This window comes from Crotalus tigris, unplaced genomic scaffold (genome assembly GCF_016545835.1).
Source record: "Crotalus tigris isolate CLP2741 ecotype Arizona unplaced genomic scaffold, ASM1654583v1 scf7180000024437.13266115, whole genome shotgun sequence".
NCBI classification, from domain to species: domain Eukaryota; kingdom Metazoa; phylum Chordata; class Lepidosauria; order Squamata; family Viperidae; genus Crotalus; species Crotalus tigris.
In genome coordinates, this window is record NW_024100606.1 from 5,102,186 (window position 1) to 5,116,502 (window position 14,317).

At 38.1% G+C, this 14,317-nt stretch overlaps 1 protein-coding gene across 1 annotated transcript in view; it reads right to left on the reverse strand.

Annotated features, from left to right (window-relative positions):
* PARM1 (prostate androgen-regulated mucin-like protein 1) overlaps positions 1 to 7,279 on the reverse strand; it is a 70,613-nt gene extending 63,334 nt beyond the window's left edge. The window contains exon 1 of the mRNA XM_039331780.1: positions 6,995 to 7,279. Coding sequence (XP_039187714.1) covers positions 6,995 to 7,052 — 58 coding nt within the window. The 5' untranslated portion in view covers positions 7,053 to 7,279. The remainder of the gene's footprint in view (positions 1 to 6,994) is intronic.
* Between the last annotated feature and the right edge of the window lie 7,038 nt (positions 7,280 to 14,317).

Below are 14,317 nucleotides of genomic sequence, written 5' to 3' on the forward strand. Positions count from 1 at the left end.
ATTAAGATCTACCTGCCTGTGAGCCAAACATGCACGTCTGTTCTGAGCAAGATCAAGTCGAGACTGGGACAACTGGCCCAGGACAAGCATGGCAAGTTTGGCTGACTTGATCTGATTGGGCAGGAGGATTGAGTTAACCCTTTGGTGGATTATCCATCTCCTGTCCTGGAGAATAATTAATGCCAGAATCAAATTATTGAGGTTGATTCTATTTTTTGTTTTGTTTTAAATATTACATTTTATTTGAGATGTTGTAAAATAGCCTTGAAAACTGACATTCTAGAAAATGGGTGTATTTAAAAGATAACAGTAATCAGGGATTTGTGAAATATTTCTCTCTTTTCAGCTAAATGAGAAATGTAAGTGGACTGATTAGATATGACCAGAGTTAGTTTCCTTAAATCATCTAGGAAGCGTATTTTATCTATTTTTATTAAAAAACAAATCTAAGCCCCAAAGAAGTGACAGTAACAACAAGAAAGGAGCAAATAGTAATACTTGACTTATAACCATAATGAACCCAGAAATTTTGATTACAAGTCAAGGTACCATGTGACCGGACTCAATTTTATGACCATTTTTGCATTCTGTAAAGCCAATCACTGCAATTAGTTGTAAAGTGAATTACAAGGTCATTAAGCAAACCCATTCTTCAAAATGGAACATTTTTGCTGTCCCAAAGATGCTTTTTTCATGAGGCAACTGGACTTTCTTGTTTTTCTTTGAAGACATTTCACCTCATTCAAGAAGCTTCTTCATATGGCCCAAGGGCTAATCAATCAATAAATAAAAAGCTTCTTCAGATCTGACTGGATGGTAGAATGGAAGGATTTATACTCCTTGCAGATAGCTGGTCATTTGCATTCTTTTAGAGAACCACTGATGTCACCTGGAGGTTTATCTGTGTTGTCAGGATCACCTGAGTATTGCAAATGGCTGTGAAGGCTTTTTGGAACTGTTGAAAAGTATCCACAGCCATCTGCACTGCTCAGGTGACCCTGTGGACACAGGTAAACCTCCAAATGGCCTCAATGACTCTCTAAAAGAATGCAAATAAACAGCTATTTGCAAGGAGTATAAATCCTTCCATTCCTCCACCAGTCAGAGCTGAAGAAACTTCTTGGATGAAAAGCTTCTTCAAAGAAAAATAAGAAAGTCCAGTTGCCTTGAGAAAAAAGCCTCTTTGGGATAACTATGACCCGGATGACTGAGAATCTCCATAGACAAGATTTTTGCTGAAAACTGGCAAAAAAAATAGCAAATCATGGTAACATGACCAAAGGATAGTGCAATAAGTTGTAAATGTGAGCCAGCTGCGAAACACCTGAAATGCAATAACTTGACCACAGGGTGGGGAGTGGCAGCTGTAAGTTCAAGGATGGGTCATACGCTTTTTAAAACTTTGCCCAGTAGTTAAAAAACTGGTTGTAAGTCAAGGGCTACCTGTAAGGAATGAATAAACTGTTTGTCCATTGCCATGGCCACTTACCCAAAGGTCTATTTCTATGTCTTTTTTAAATGGGACACATGAAGAGATTTAAGCAAGATTCACAAGTTTCCTTAAGGAAGCACCTACTTCCTGCCTAATGAATCTTGATCATAAACATATAGCAAATGTATTGGATGAAAAAGCCAAACAGAGCAGGTTACAAAGTTAGCCAGCAAAAATTAAAGTACTGCATTATATAAGTGCTGTATTTGAGTTGAAGCAAGATTCAGAACAAAAACCAAAGTGTCACTTTAAGAGTCTTTTGAAGTCTGGAACAAATGAATTTAAGGCAATAGTTCCATTCCTAAAGGCAGAATGGTTCATGTTTTCTCCTCTATGAGTTTTTGTTTCCCTCCTAAGAGAAAATACTATACAGAAACTTTTATGTAAGGCAATGTATACAGAAGACAAACTATACAACTCTCAGATGCAGGGCTTTCCCCTGCTTCTGAGGGCTCTTCTAACAATGAGGATAAAGTATCAAAGAAACTTAAGGATACTTAAACTTCCATGAACTGCATATCTGAAAAAGCAAACTTCTATTAATTTTTGATTTGTTCGAAACCCCATCCCATCACATTTTCCAATTGCTTCAGAATTGCCAGAAATGCAACCTTCTTCTACCTGATTATTTTGCAGATGCATTAGGGCTTCAAATGGTTCAGAATTATGGGAACTGCATTCATAATATTTCTTTAGTGTGCAGCCTGTCCTATTATTTAAATTATATTCCATCTTTTTATAAGCAACTTTTTATTTTCTTCTTATTTCTTATTTTCTCCACAGCCACTCTGTATTATAATACCCAGTATTATATTACTCAGTATTATTACAATATTCAGTTGGCAGATGGACACACATACTTATCATAGTACAGATATAAACAATCTTTGGCAAGAGACAATAAAATGCAGGCATTGCTAGATTAAACTCCATGCCATTCTTATGTTGAATCCAAATGTAAGCAAGATAAGAACTGAGTGACAAAAGCAGATTTGAGAAGTATAACTAGCTATCCGTGTTAGTCTGTTACCTTATATAGCAGACTGGAGAGAAAGGAACCAGCCTTAAGCAAGCATGAATAATTTTGGGGCCTGCAAGGACTGTTACACTATCTTCATAAAATATGCCTTCCTGAAAGTCTTGTGTACCAAGAATGCTTTATATACAAAACAGCAATATTGTCATAACATAGCAAAGGACCAATTACCCCAAATTATGGCAACAAGCAAAAAAGCTTTTCTTTTCCCAGGCAACCACAACATCTTTATAAATTTTAGCATTAATATTGGAAAGATATTGTCATGGCTGAGAAATTGTTGTGAAAAATTCCTAAACTTGTCATTTGGAGAGGTATAAACAGATTAGATATCTGTCCTAAAGATATCAATAAACTTCATTAATGGAGCTCAATTAGTTCAATTGATAAATCAATACATTATTCCTCAGCTTTGATCCTTCTGATCATTTGAACTTTATTTTTCAGTTAATTCTCTCTTGCCTAGTTTTTCTTTGCTTAGTGCAAAAGCCAGACCTGGTGTAAAGGTTTCATAGATATATTTTCTAATCTTGTTTCAACCTTAAGGTATTGAAAAGGTCTCTGTTTGTTTTAGAAACAGCAAGGATGAGAAGGGGAATAGATGCCTAACCTTGATAACCTTTCCTTGCTCCTAATCCTGGACTGAGTCTGAGGCACAGAAAAAGCCAGCATCCCCTTTTCAATTCATCTGTAAAAGCCAGCTAAGCAAACAGATGGGAAGGCAGCAGGGCCAGATACATGTGCCCAGCTTTCTATTACAACAGTTTCTTGCCAACTGTCATCTGAGGCAACAACCACCTTAATGGCAAAATTGTTCCTCTCTCCACCTTTGTCTTACAGGGTGGAATACAAAAATACAACATGTTTATTACCTAGGATTTTTTGTATTCCACCCTGTAAGGCAAAGGTGGAGAAAGGAACAATTTTGCCATTAAGATGGTTGTTGCCTCAGATGACAGTTGGCAAGAAACTGGCATAATATAGCAAAAAACACAATCTGCTATCAGTAAGCTCACAATTAAGACATTTGAAACCAACAAAATAGTAGAGAGCAAATATTAAAAATGGAAAGAGAATTTCCTTGAACTGTTGCTCTAATAAAAACCCGCATACACCCTAAATGTCTTTTTTAAATAAACTGAACATCTGATAGTGACTGAAGTGATAGAACAGGTCAACTGATTAAAAGGTTAGAGAATTATAGGCATGCCATTCATAGTGCATGCTATACAGACACTTGCCATGAATTTAAAAAATGACCATTCTTGGCATCAAGAAAACTGTAATAATTCTTTTAGTACTTAGATAAATATTTTGATTCACTACTGTAATATTAGCAATTTTCCAATATTTACTGAATATTTTAAGTAAAACACATTGACAATCTATGACTTCTTAAGGGGGAAGGAAAAACTTTCAAAATATTGAGTACTTTAATTCATTATGGTGACACTAAAAGCAATCAATTTTTATATTGACTATTAAGTTAATTGTACTTAACATCCAAGAGTAATTCCTCTAGCATTGCTCAAGGATCTGAGGAAAGTTCTGTTTCCAGATCAAAATCACAATTATGGGAGTTACATTCTGGATAATTTCCACACACAGGTTGTATAAACTTCATTTTAAAACTGCCTTGTTTAACAATTGTTGGTAGTTACAATGGTGATGATGAAAAAGTAACGTTACAGCCAAAAGTCACATTTACAATTTTTGTAAAGGGAAGCTGAAATAAGATTATAAGCATAGCTGCAGTTTTACCTAGTGATTGCTTCGCTTAACAACAAAAATAACTGAACACTTTGGGATTCTTAGTTGTTATTTGCATTCTTTTTTAAAAAAAAAAAACACAAAACAATGTTTCAGCACTTGCTAAAATCAAAGTTCCTGAACAAGCTTTCTTTAAAGCCAGGACAGCTCCTTTGGTTCTTCATGATAAACAAAACTCAAATTATGCAAATTCACTAAAAAGCAAAGAAAGGTAGGCCAAATTGTTCAAGCACAACCAAGTGGTGAAGACTGATGGTTGCCTATTTCTACAGGCCTATGTCCCTAGTACAACCCAATTAAGAAAAGCTTAAGCAATTAGATAGGTGATTAATGCTCACCTAACATAATGTTGTGCTATCATAGATGCAATCTCTCCAGCCATACTTGCATAGGATGGGGAGAGCTTTTCTACCTCTGTTACATACAATTCTATGCATATCAGCCTGATTAGCTAGCTACTCTTTATCCATTGATATAGCTTTCTCCAGATATTTTGCTCTTCAAATTGTAGGAATATATGGGGAATTTGTCAAGTAGAAGAAAGGTGTGTTTCACATACAGGTAGTCGTCTACTTATAACCATTTGTTTAACAACTGTTTGCAGTTACTATTGTGATGAAAAAAGTGACTTATAACCAGTCCTTGCACTTATGACCATCACAGTGTCTTACGACCATCGCAGTTCCCCATAGCCACACAATCAAAATTTGGGCACTTGGCAATCAGCAGGTATTTATGACACTTGCAGTGCCTCAGGGTCATGTGATTGTTATTTGTGACCTTTCCAAGGGGCTTCTGATGAACAAGTCAACGAGGAAGCCAGATTCACTTAATAATCATGTGATTTATTTAGCAACCATAGCAAAAAAAAAAGGTTGTAAAATTAGACCTGATTCACTTAATGATAATTTCCTTAGCAACGTAAGTTCCAACCCCAATTGAGAACTAGCTATATGTACACATCACAGAGTGCATTTATTGAAAAAAATGCTAGTGGAAATATAAGTAACACAACTGCTGTGCCATAGTGGAATGGACTCTTCAATACATATTCATACATATTCAGAAGTTTATATAGTTTTTACAATTATGTTAGACTATACATATGACTACTAAAATGCATTGCTTTATTATATAAAACTTTTAAATTGCTGCAAACTAATCTGGATTTATAAAGAATAGGTTATAATATATGCCTGCAGTAACATACCTATTAGACAAAGCCTGCCATATTAGAGTCAGTTCTCAGCAATAATTTATCTTAAATGGAGACCAAACAGAGAATCCTTGTACTTATTCTTCAAGTCATCATCTAGATCTGCTTTCTACTACATTACTTGCCTGTCTCATTATGAAAGTAGTTTGGAATGGTTAAGTTTTGGTTTCTCCAACTTTATTTTTTCCACTTTCTGATATCTTTGTGTTGTTTCTTTGAAGAGTTTTGCCCTCAATGCTCTGCCCCCTCCCTCCCATCACACACTCTTTTTGAAGACAACTTAAAGTGACATATTCATTTTATATTATCTCTTCAGTTCTAGCATTTCCATTAGGAAAGCATATTCTATTTGCTTGGTATTTCTAACCAACTATTTCAATGCCTCATACCACTACAGTATTTATGATGCTTAGGACAACTCATTTTGAAGCACAGATCTCAATCACTGCACTTGAAAAATCTATACTTGCAGGCTTAAAAATGAAAAGAGTGGAAGTATTTTCAGTTTTTTAGAAGATAAATCAACTGAAAAGATCTTCAAATGACCCATGTTTGGCTAGCAGCTTCAAAAAATTCATTTATGTTATACAACCAAAGAATGGATGAGAATTTTCTAGGTCATCAAGTCTGTAATACTCTATGTAAGAAATCCAGAAATACAACTTTTCCAACAGATGGCTGTTTTATCGAGGGGGGAGGCAGAGAGATACATCTCCTGTGGTAATTGGCGGCATCGCTGAACAGTTGCTACCGCTATAAAGTGATTTTTCCCCTAACGCTCTATCTTGCCTTCTTTGCCCAGATCTATGCAAAAGGCTTCGAATATTGGCAGAATATCTGCCATCCAGCCTCATCTTTCTACTTTTTCTCTCCCCAGACTTGATCATGGCTACTTCAGTTTCACCTTATAGGCTTTGTCCTAGGAGCTGATCATCTTTATGCTTTCTTCTCATTTATTTGTTTGTACAATCTTCTCTCACGGCACTGCACCCACTCGGTGCGGCAGGAGTCTTCAGGGGAGCTATTATTTCAAATAACTTCGAGAATAAGTTGGTCATAATTCAAACTAAATATTAGCTTTTCTTTTTTTCGCCTGCATCGAACTGCTGACTCACGTTCAGCTTCTGATCAACTCTATTTATATCCCGACCTGGCCAGAATTGGTGCCTCTGATCTTACTAATAGGCTGCAACTTAACACTGACACGCTAGCTGGTTTTACATGACGGTCTTAAATCACAAATTAGCAAATTGTATTTAAGAATAGCTGATATGCACTAACTAAACCAGCCGGTAATTTATGGCTCGTCGCTGGGTTGTGAAAATGCAGAAAACTAGTTGAAGCAAAACACGAATAAATTAATCTTAAGCGAGTCGTGCGAACACAGGCCACTTAAATATTAGTTAAATATAAGACTCTGCGCGCGAGCGGCTAAGCTGATAAACTTTCTTTTAACAAACTGCACTTCCCGTTTCCTTACCGGCCGCTATGACAATCAAGCAAAGGAGGGAGGCTGCCCGGCCACCTTCAGGAGACATGGTCGTGCCAGCCCACTGGCTGGAGCCGAACGGCAAGACGGTCTTGTTGGTTTCCCAGTCGCTTTCTTGCGCGGTTTTGAGAGAGGCGGGCAAAAATCCTATCACCCGAATTGTGAGCACTTCCTCTGATCACTTCAAGAACCGCGTTTTTTCCTTCGTCTAGGACTGCGGCAACGAAACGCCTCCCTCGCTAGGTCTCCGTCCACCGCCCACAGCCACTTACCGCCCTTCGCGGCTGCCGCCCGCGCTCTATTCCAGGGCGGCCCCTGCTGGACGGTGCGAACATATTTAGCAAGTGTTCGCAGGTCGAACCGGGCGTTGGCCGCCCCTTGTCGGCAGAATAGGTGGTCGTCACAACGCCCTGGTACCTGCTGCGGCTGATTATGTTCTCGCATCTTCGGATTTCAGAGTTTCATCTCCCGGCCCCTTCATCCGGCTTCCTAATACAGCATAGCAATATAATTGTCTGGCCTAGCGTTGAAAATATGTTTGAAAAACGAATCCTCAGTTGTCCCAACTGTTCATTCTTGCAAATAAATGAATTAAATTTAGTATATTACAGTTTATTAAGTCTATATGCAAATCAAAATAACACGTCAGCATTTGTAGTGTGAAATCGAAGACTTTGTCTCCAATTTGCAAAATTCAACTTGCAAATGATATTTGCGACAGCTTGCAAATGATGGTTTCTCATACTTTGCTGAAAGAGGGGTTGATTTTATGCACAGCATTGATTGCTCCAAATTTCTATAATACCAAATTTATTTTGCAAGTTGATACAAAAAGATTACTGTCTTCCCACATAAGTTTACAAATTATGTGGGTTTTCTAGCGCCCAGCGGTCTCCCATGGGTGTTGAAGAACAGACACGTACACGTGGTTTTCTCGGGATGGGAGCCTCGAACAAAGAGGAAGCATCCCTTTTATTGTGTTATCAGAAGGCGGGTTTATATGCACCTGGTGACCACCTTACACCAACCACATTTGTTATGACACAGCATATTAGCATATTACACGTGCTAACTTTGTTTTGCACACGCTACTATACAGCTGTTACACATGGCACCAACAAAATCTTTTTTACTTCTGACTTCCTCATACCTTGGCCTACTGCAGCTGATGACTCAGCCAACAGGCCAGATAATCCAGATAATTCCAACAAAATTATAACTAATATCCAGACTTGTAAAGCATAAGCGTATAACATCCCAGAGTATTGTCACACAATATAATTTGGATAAATAGCAATACTTCAGTGCTACTTAATTTTTTTAAAGAGAATAACAGAGTTGGAAGGGACCTTGGAAATCTTCTAGTCCAATCATCTTCTTAAGCAGGAAGCCCAATACTATTTCAGACAAATGGTTGTCCAATCTCTTCTTAAAAACCTCCAGTGTTGGAGCACCCACAATTTCTGGAAATAAGTCATTCCACTGATTAATTGTTCTAAATGTCAGGAAATTTCTCCTTAGTTGTAATTTGATTTTCTCTTTGATTGGTTACCATTCATTGGTTACCATGCTTTTTGTCTTGCTTTTATGTGCTTTAGAGCAGGGCTTTTCAACTGGTGGTAAGCGTACCACCAGTGGTACGTTGGCACCTGGCAGGTGATATGCATACGAGTTGAAAAGCACTGTAAAAAAAAGGTGTTAAAAAGTGTAAAAGTGTAGCATGAGGATGAGCTGAAGCAATGGCAATGTTGCACAGGCCTATGGGAGAGTCAGATGGAGCCGCAGTATTGCCCGGGCTCTGCTGAGAACCCAGGCTACAGATGACTGGTGCTTCTGGAAGCACACAGCCTGGGTTGCCCACAGGGTGTTTACATTTGGCCTGGGGCCACCCTGGAGACAGCGAGAGACCGGCCCATTCCAGCCCCCAATCAAAGGAAAAACCTGAATCCAGCAGCCAGAAAGGCAGCCCAGCCCCTGCGCCCCTCTGGTTCCTTCTCAGCCCCAGGGCTCAGAAATAGTTGCTGCTCCTCTCCATAGCTGGGGCTGAATTTGCAAGTACATCTGCATGCCCCCCACAGCTACCTCCTTTGCAACCTTCCTGATTCTGATGGGCCTGCCAACATAAGTCCGCCCGCTTTCTCCTGCAAAGCGGCACTCACCGAGCACTCCTGCTTGCCGCCATGCCAGCAGGCTCCGAAGGAAGTAGCTGGGGGGGGGGGAAGCAGGAGGCTTTCCAGCAGGTGCTGCCATGCCTGCAAACGTGGCACTGTCCCTTCACTTTTCAACCCTGAAATTCCAGAGTAAAGTTGGGCAGCCTTTGAGCACCCCTGACAAGCTGCAAATATGACATAACCTCAGCTGTTGCACCCTTCCTTGGCAGGGCGAGGCTGGAGCACGCAGCCTTTTGTCGGGGCTGCCGGCATGGCAGCAGGCGGGAGCACCAAGTGAGTGCTGCTTTGCAGGACAAAGCGGGCGGACGTACTTGCAAGTCCAGCCCTGGGTATGGCAAGGAGCAGCAACTGCGTCTGGCCCAGGAACCGAGAAGAAACCAGTGGGGCATAGTGGCTGGGCTGCCTTCTGGCCTGCTGGATTCATTTTTCCTTTGACTGGAGGCGTATGGCCTGACCTTGACTGAAATGCAAATCCCTCTATAAACAAGGATTGGGAGGCTAAAGGTCTCTACCTTTGTGGCCATACAGTTCTAAAATCGATGGGCTGCTGGTGGGGAGAAGAATCAAAATAGGGCAAAACAAGCATAATCCATCATGGTTTATTGATTGCAAAATTTTCTTCAGGTTTTCCTATCCCTTTCTGGGCTATTAAAATCACATTGGCAAGGTCTTTACCGAACACCTGGCTTTAAACTAGTCAACCGGATTTTAGCCTAGCCCCTTGTGCAATTACAGGCCGCGTTCTGGCGGTAAGAGGATATAGTAACAGGAGAGAGCTGCAAAATTGATTTGTTATTTATTCTTGCCTTTAGCAGCAATAACTACATTCTTTCATGATTTTGCTAGCAACTTGCAGGGTGTGAAATTTCCTTTCCCCCTTGGGGAAAGAATTCAGAAATGCTAGATTTATTTTTCCTGCTAATTACAGTATACCATGTGGGTTTTTTAAGGAGCTGTGAGAAAAAGATGTGCCTGAAAATTAAAGGATGTATGGCTTGAGTTGTGAGACCACTTCGAGCCCAAGTTATCATTATAGCGTAGAGGCACACTTTTGAGCAGCGGGAGCAATAACCTAGCGAGTCTGCAACAGAATTCATTGCTGCTCTTCTTCAAGCGTTCCGACTCTGCAATTTCGCGGATTTGGAGGAGAGACTACGAGACCACTTAGTCTGTGGACTCCAGAATCAAGAGCTCCAACAAAAAACTGTTTGCTAAGGAGACTCTCTTGCTATGTAAGTACTATTGAGAAGTAAAATTTCCTAATCAGACACCTGCACTTGAAAAGAGAAGGTGTACATGTGGGAGGATTGTTGAGTGAGTGTAAAATCAATGGTAGATGCAGCTCCCATTTTCTATTTACAGATGAGCCCTATATTCAAGAGTAGAGCACCTGAAGTGCATGAGAAGCCAACATGATTATTGCAAAGGCAATTTAAGCCCATCGCTATGACATTAAATCATAATGGGATATGTGTAATTTGGATGAGACACTTAAGATAAATGGCATAAAAGCACTTTATAATGAAAATAAGTAAGGTACTGTAAATGAAAGATCAAAGCAGAATAACTGTGACTGCTTCAAACACTGTAATAGGCTCTTCTCTTCATGTTAGCACTTTAGGGCTTTACTTGGCGAAGCAGCAGTTAGAGAAGTCCCAGCAAAAAGAAACTAAACACAGCTCTAGAGTTGTCTGAAGAATTCTGAAAGTTGAAATCCACACATCTTAAAATTATCAAATCTGAGAAATACTGCTCTAGAGGGCTTCAAGCTTTGCTACAGTTTGTGAACAGATGAATATTCTTATCACTGATCCATCTGGTCTCTTTGATACACAAACTACCTGCAAGTACTCTCTCAGCTCTCAATAAGCCAATCCCCTCTTTGTGGAACCTCAAGTACTGGAAGACAGTTATCATGTTGCCCCTAATCTTCTCTTCAATGGGTTAGACATACCTAGCTAAAATAAGATAAAATAAAGAGGCATTAAATTGTGACCTGTTTTTATATTTGTCTTCTAGCAGAAAGGCATTGCTTCTTCTGTGATGTTAACATACTTGTCCACTCTTGGAATCAGCACTTTGAGGTAAGGAATTCATTTAAGTTATTAAAAAAAATAGGTAAGTGACTTTGGGATGTTACCATGCAAACTACATGCTGTATTGCTCAGTGTTGGTATTAAAATAGGTAATGCCATGGTTTTGATATTAACATACAGTAATAGATTTAACAATTTTAAAAAAGTCTGCTAGTATTAGTTTATTTTAAATGCTTCTTCAAATGTACCACTTGTAAAACAAATTCATACATTACCAGTGAACATCACAATTTTCTGAATTTTAAAATAGTTGTACAACTGGGGTTAATTTTTGACCATACTGATTTTATAAGGTTATGTAATATGCATACAAAGTAAATCTGTATTTGTCTGGATCTCATGATAAATTTTGGATGCCACCTACTGGTCAAAGAACTTCACTAGTGTCCCATCATTAGGAATATTCAAAACTCAATACAATTATTTTATTTGAAAAGATTATTAAAATAGTTATCTAGGAAAAATGCCTTAATTAAGAAATTATATCTTAAGATAAGATGACCTGGGATCATTTCTTAATGTGTTCATATCAGAAGAATTAATCCTTTTATCCTGTTTTTTCTCATGATTTTTCAAATTTATTTAAAATTTTTCTGCTACTTTATCTGCTATTTAATCTGGTATATTTGTTCATTTTTTATTTTGTAAATAAAATCAGCTTCTGTCTTAAAGCATTTTGATGGCTTTCAAATGAAAAAGTGGCCTTGAAGAGATGGACAGATTATTCTTATGAAAGTTATCAATTGTAATCCTGGATAGGAAGATGGGAAGCATATAAATTTAATAAATAAATCAATAAACTCAATAATCATAGTTACACTACAACATTTGTTAACATTGTAGAGAACAGCAGCATTCTCAGCTTCTGACACACCTGAGATACTAAAATAACTTATTAAATCCTCTACTGTCAGTTTCTATAGATATTTTATACTAAATTAATTTGATTGCAGATATTAAATGATAGGAATAAAGAAGTAGAGATTCCTATATTTTCTAGACAATGGGGAAATGTCTTAATTTCTAACAACAATAGTGTCAGTTGACCTCAAATTACAACATATACAAAAAATATTGGACTCCATAATTATATTTATATAAAAAAGGACTGTAGTGAAAAATAGCATTTTGTTGGAGATGTAACAGATTAATGCATTTCCCCCCTTTTATGTTGTTATTTTTTAGTTTATTTTTCCTTGAAATTTAATAAAATTGCATTAAAAAAATAAAATGGAGGTGCGTGCCATACTTTTATGTGCATATTATGACAATTTTTTTCTGTTGGACTGGGGAAGATTTAGTTTCTGCATGTTATTGTGTAGAAAAACTGCAGAAGAATTAAAATGTAGCTGAATCACAATAATAGCTAAATTAAATAAATCCAACAAGTGCAATGGCTCCAAATTTCTACACAGTCTTAATTTTAGTAGAATAACAGAGTTGGAAGGGACCTTGGAGGTTATCTAGTCCAAGTGCCTGCTCAAGCAGGAGACCCTATATCATGTCAGACAAATGGATGTCCAATCTCTTCTTAAAACCTTCAGTGATGGAGCACCCATAATTTGTGAAGGCAAGCTATTGTTAGGAAATTTCTCCTTTTTTCTAAATTTCCTGCTGTTGTGAAGATTTGCATTTTTAGAAAGATTCAGAAGGAGGGAGGTGTTGATTCCCTCTGAGCTTTGGCTCCTTAGGCCAATGCCTACTTAGCCTTAATATAAAGCTGCCTCTAAGACCTTTTCTTGTGCTGCCCATCTCTTGTATATTAAGTGTATCATCATTAATAATAATACTCAGACTATTCCTGGTTTGGGGAAGCTAGGCAAGTGTCACTGTGAGGCTTAATTAATATCTCAAACAGTTCAGTGGTTTAAGGAGCAGAGCTGCTTAAAGAGAGAGATACTGGGGTGGGCAGGCAAAATCAGTTTGCTATTCTGTGTCCAATATAAGGGAATTATTGTTTCAGTTATTACTCAGTTATTCAATTCAACAGCTCTGGTTGAGGTTAGCAGATAAAGGCCATTTTCCAAAGCAGGCCGAGCGAATGAACTGCTTTTTCCATCATTGTGCTCCAGTGTATATAATGGACTCATTGCCCAATCAGTTCAGCTGGGCAAAACCTTTCGTAAAGGCCAAATAAGAAGACTTGGCTTATGGGTTTTAGTAGACTGGTTTGCGTTCAAAAAGTTGCATGCAGGTCATTTCAGGAGACTTGGAATATTTTCCATAAAAATATTTATTGAACTATCTCTAAAGAGGCAGAATTATAGTGCAATCCTGCTTGGGTTCCATGTAATAATGTAGATTACTTTGACCAAATAGTTTTATATCTCCTGGAATGAAAAAAAAAAAGGTAAGCATCTTTCACGCCAAGCCACATTCTGATCTAACAACTCAACCTAGTAGCATTCTCCTGCACCAAATACTTTCAGGTTTCAGAATGGGCAGTCACTGGCTTGACCAGCTTTCAGTTGTGTCATAAAACCAGTGTAGTTGTTCAAGTCTGAGCGGCTCACAAAGAAGGGCACTTGACCATATTATAGTTCCCTCAGTCATTAGGCAAATTATATACGGTATCTTTTATAAACTTAGAGGTTAGGGAATTTATCCTCAGGGACACAGTTCATATTGAGTAAAGAAAGCAGTATAATTTGCTTGAATTCCAATTATAATTGTTCTTAAAGGAGCTGCACCTTTTCCTGGATGGCAGTCCCAGGAAAATACATATTTTAGTTAAGAAGATGCCAGCAGAATCAGGGAGAATGTAATTTCTTTAAATGAATGTCAGCATGTTCAGCAAGCCAGCACATTACTACAGTTATCTTCTCTGAAGCACCTTTCCTACTTCAGATTTAAAAAGCTGCATATGTTATTTTAGATACATAGATCCAACATTATTTCCCAGGGATTAAATGAAGTTCAAAGCATTCCGACAAACTAAATTTATTAACTTTTATTCTATGCAGGAAGTTTTATTTCACACCACTGACAGATTTATGACCTCTGTGTAAACTAAATCTATTTTCCATCTCTTTTCTCACCATTTTCCC